Raw genomic sequence first — 4,243 nt, 5'->3', positions numbered from 1 at the left:
TGACCTGTGGCAGTGCTCAGCCAGGCCAGGGGCCAGGTTGTCCCCTGCTGCTGGGCTGGCCACTGGGGAGACCCCAGTGCAGCCTGGGCAGCACCGGGAGCAAGGGGGTGACCAGCCAGGCTGTGAGTGCAGCCATCCCGTGTCTCTCCTGCGCCTCCGTCGGTGCGCCCTGTTCTTTCAGTGCGTGTGAGGAAAGAGGAGAAAATCTTCTCAGCCTTGCTGATATTAACTTAATTCATCTCTGTGGGCTGGAATGTCAGATGTGATGAACAAGCTGGATCAGGGCTCGTTAATTTTCTTCAGAGAGGCCCAAAGAGGCGCAGAAAGGTTATCTGTAGACAAGCTTTAGTACTATGGGACGTAATAAAAAATTACCAGGATGGGAAAGTAATTGTTGTGCCTGATCTCGCTGTCAGCAGCCACAGAGCATTCGGGACAGTAGCACCCACGCAGCCTTGGTCGAGTCACCTACCCGCAGCTCCTGGCATGCCGCCTGCTTCCCAGGACTGTGGAGATTTATTAGTTCCTGCTTGTGCACTGTGCTAGAAGTACAAAGTGCTAGATGTTGCTAAAAGACATTATGAAAAAAAGTGTTATGGACAACAACAATATTTTACAGTCTGATTTTTTTCTTTCTCCACTAAAGTTTCCATGCTCAAATACTGTATAAACACACAATGTGCACACACACACACACACACACGTACACACAGAAAAAGGAGGGGAAAGGAACAAGAAACCAAATGTGCACATGTGAAATAATGCCAAAATGGACTTAAATGGCTTGCTAGGTCATTATAGAGCAGTAATTAACTGACCTGACCAGTGGAATATTTATTTTTTGTTTTCAAAAAGGCCAGGATAGGAATATTGGCTGGCTGTTCTTGCACTTTTTCCAAATCTAAGAAAAACTGGTTTCTGTGGAAGCCTTGTGCATTACTTCTGGGAACCTAAACTGCAGCCACACAGGAGTGCTGCACAGGGACCAGGAGGGTGAGCAGATGAACATGCAAAGTGAGATTGATTGTTTCATTTTCTTGGTCTAGCTTGAGAGAGGCAATAAAGAGCACAAGAGAAACAAATGTCCGAAAAAATGAGTATTATGAATCGCTTTTTTTAAAGCCATATAAGGGCGTATTTATAACACAGTAAATGGTTTTTAATTGAATTTTACATGCAGCTGAAATTCTATACTGAAAACAAAATTCAGTGTGACACTTCCAGAGAGGAGCGCTCTGAACATGTGTTTTGTGTTGGACCAGGTTCTCCCGACTGACGAATCTGTTGAACATAAGAAGTCCCACAGACAGAGCCATAGGAAGAAAGTCCTCCCGGAGATCTACCTGACCAGGCTGCTCTCCACGAAGGTAGGAGATTGGACGCCCTCGCTCGCAGCAGTCGGGGCTGTCGTTCGTGGTCTGTAGCTCCAGGCAAGGAGCGTAGCGGGGCCGGGTGCTCTCAAGAGGCAGTGGCACTCTTCTGTCCTGGGTGGCTGGAGCGTGTTCAGCGAGGCTGCCGGGCTCTGCCGGTTCCTTGGGCTCCTGCCAGTGTTCCGGCCTCCCCTCCGACCAGCAGCGCCACTGTGTGAAGCCCCACATGAGGTCCCCGGGCTGCTCTGGGGTCTGTACACTTGAAAGGGATGCTGTTCGCCCCAGGGCTCGCGATGGCACGGTTTAGACCTGAACCCACCTCCGCAGCGAGACATCCTGCTGGGAAAGGAGATGGATACGCTCTGCTCTGGGAGCCGGGGGAATGTCTGTGCGACCTTAATTCAGATTTGAACTTGCCCGTTCTCTGCGAGTACTCGGCTCCAGCAGTTGGGCTCCCAGCCCATCTTTAATCCCAGCATGATGCCTCATTGGAGCAGAGATCACAAGAATGGCCAGCAGTCTCTAGTCTTCTTTGTATTTACTGTGCAGAACAATCACAGATGTGAGATCCTAGCAGTAAGAAAGAAAATCTTGATGCCAAAAGAAATTAAACCCAAATGTAAGCTAATTATATCGCTATGCACAAATAAACCTTTCTCTCACTGCTTTAGCATCCCCTTTCTCATCTGCTTTATCCAACTGGCAGCAAAGGATTTCCCCCTGTGCACAGCAGTCATAGCCCCTCACACTGTTATCCTGGGCTCGGGTGCTGCTGCTTCCCCCATCTCCATCGTGTGTGTTTGTCCTGCAGGGCACGCTGCAGAAGTTCCTGGATGACTTGTTCAAAGCCATTCTCAGTATCCGAGATGATAAACCGCCTGTGGCCGTGAAGTATTTCTTTGACTTCCTAGAGGAGCAAGCAGAGAAAAGAGGGATCACAGACCCTGACACTATGCACATCTGGAAGACCAACAGGTTTGAAAGAGGAAATCTTTCTTCCCTTCCTTCTGTCTCTCAGAAGAAGCAGCTGCAAAACCTTGGTGTCCTGGACTAATCGTTAGGTTGCTAGAAGTAGAAGAGGAACTTGGAAAACAGGAGAGGCAATGGAGGGTCGGCAAAAGATGAGGCCAGACACAAGCTTGGAGAGCACTGAACAAACACAGCTCAGGGGAACAGCAAGCTGGAAGAGGAGGCACAGGCAGATAAAGGGCAGAACGAGCTGGCACACTCGTGCCAATACTTAAAGGAGGAACAGAAGAGGGACGAGATGATAGGAGACAGCAGTGGTGGTAGCTCCAAGCACTGAAGCTCTGAGACAGAGTTCAAAATAACGTCAGGTCTTAAAACATCATGGAGATTTTAAAACCAGCCTATTTGGCCCCTTTTCATTTGCTTTCTGGCTTTTCAGCCCTTGGGGGCACTTTTCCTGACTTATCTCTGTAACCAAGCTGAGACTCTGGGGCATTTGTGGAACTCCGGGGCCGGGTGCTGTGACAAGGCTGTGCTGGCGGCACCGTAGCACGAAGGACCAGCCAGGAGCGGAACTGAGGGAAGTGATGAGCAGCAGGAGTGAGGTGGGGAGCTGGAGAGAAGGGAGGAAATAGAGCAGGGGAGGAAACAGAAGGTTTGACTGGGGAGAGCAAGGAGGTTGGAGGGAGTGTCGAGAAGAGGCTGCAGGGACAGTAACTGTTTCCAGTCCAACATGTGAAAATTAAAACCAAATTTGGCTGGGATAGCAGGCATGTAGGCATGATCATTGTGCTACAGCTTTGCCTACCCTTCATTACCTTTAATTGCCAGTAGAGCAAAGACTTATAGCTCCTTTCACTACTCAGCTGCTGAGGAGGGCTCGTAGGAAGGGTGAGCGATAAAACTGAAACTGTTTTGTGGCCAAATGAGCAGTGAGATAACTGGAGGAGAAAATGATGAGAGAGCAGGAAAAAAAGACACATGAAATGCATTTAACAGGGCCAGGCTTTACCATCAGAACCAGATGACGGTTACTGTCAGGGAAGAAGGAGAAGGAGCTGACACCATTGCTACAGAAATCAGCAAGTGGGAAAGCCTGATCCAACAGCCCGACGCAGCAAACCCGGCAGCGTCTCTCCTGGAGTGCAGCTGGCTTAGGGAGCCGGGATCTGTGCTTGCCTAGACGAGCTGTGTCACCGCTGCGCGCTTCAGCCTGGAGAAATGTCTCTTCAGGGTGCAGAGGGCTGCCTGCCCCTCCGCCTAGGCAGAGGATGTGATTAAGTAGCAGAACCTGGCTCTCCTTGGTTTTCCTCTCTGCTATTCTCTATCTATCACCATCTTTCCTGCGTTTCCTCCTCTTCTCCCTCTGGAGTACAAAAACTCACCCTGTGTGTGTCCTGGCTTGTTTCCTTCTCAGCCTACCTCTGAGATTTTGGGTCAACATCCTGAAGAACCCGCAGTTCGTCTTCGACATCGACAAGACAGACCACATCGACGCCTGTCTCTCCGTGATAGCCCAGGCCTTCATTGACGCCTGCTCTCTGTCTGACCTGCAGCTGGGCAAGGTACCGTCCAGAGGTGACATCCATCATTCTGCTCAGGCTCGAGCTTGAAATTTGCACCGGCTCCGGCCCAACCAGCAGCCGGGCCATGGCCGCAGCAGGATGCATGGGGACAAGACCCCGTCCCAGGGGGCCTGGAGGGCGGAGGGGCTCGATGCCGGTGCTGTGCTCGGCATTACCCGTGGTGCGATGGTCTGGCCCGCAGCCGCAGGAGAGCACCCGGGCGTGCTCAGTGTCTGTGATGCTTCCTGGCTGGGCTCAGCGGGTGCCTCGGCGTACAAACAGTCTCTGCTGCTGACTCGGGCCGGGGTGTGATGTACCCAGGCTGAACGAGTGGGTGTC

At 51.3% G+C, this 4,243-nt stretch overlaps 1 protein-coding gene across 1 annotated transcript in view; it reads left to right on the top strand.

The window, feature by feature from the left end:
• LOC104279918 (plexin-D1-like) overlaps positions 1–3,904 on the top strand; it is a gene marked incomplete at both ends in the record, with an annotated part of 10,087 nt that extends 6,183 nt beyond the window's left edge. The window contains 3 exons of the mRNA XM_009877381.1: positions 1,263–1,367; positions 2,182–2,345; positions 3,757–3,904. Coding sequence (XP_009875683.1) covers positions 1,263–1,367; positions 2,182–2,345; positions 3,757–3,904 — 417 coding nt within the window. The remainder of the gene's footprint in view (positions 1–1,262; positions 1,368–2,181; positions 2,346–3,756) is intronic.
• Positions 3,905–4,243: the final 339 nt, after the last annotated feature.

The sequence above is a fragment of the Apaloderma vittatum genome, unplaced genomic scaffold (assembly GCF_000703405.1).
Source record: "Apaloderma vittatum isolate BGI_N311 unplaced genomic scaffold, ASM70340v1 scaffold31759, whole genome shotgun sequence".
NCBI classification, from domain to species: Eukaryota; Metazoa; Chordata; class Aves; order Trogoniformes; family Trogonidae; genus Apaloderma; species Apaloderma vittatum.
Note: the sequence above shows the minus strand (reverse complement) of the source record. Positions and strands in the feature narration are given on the sequence as shown.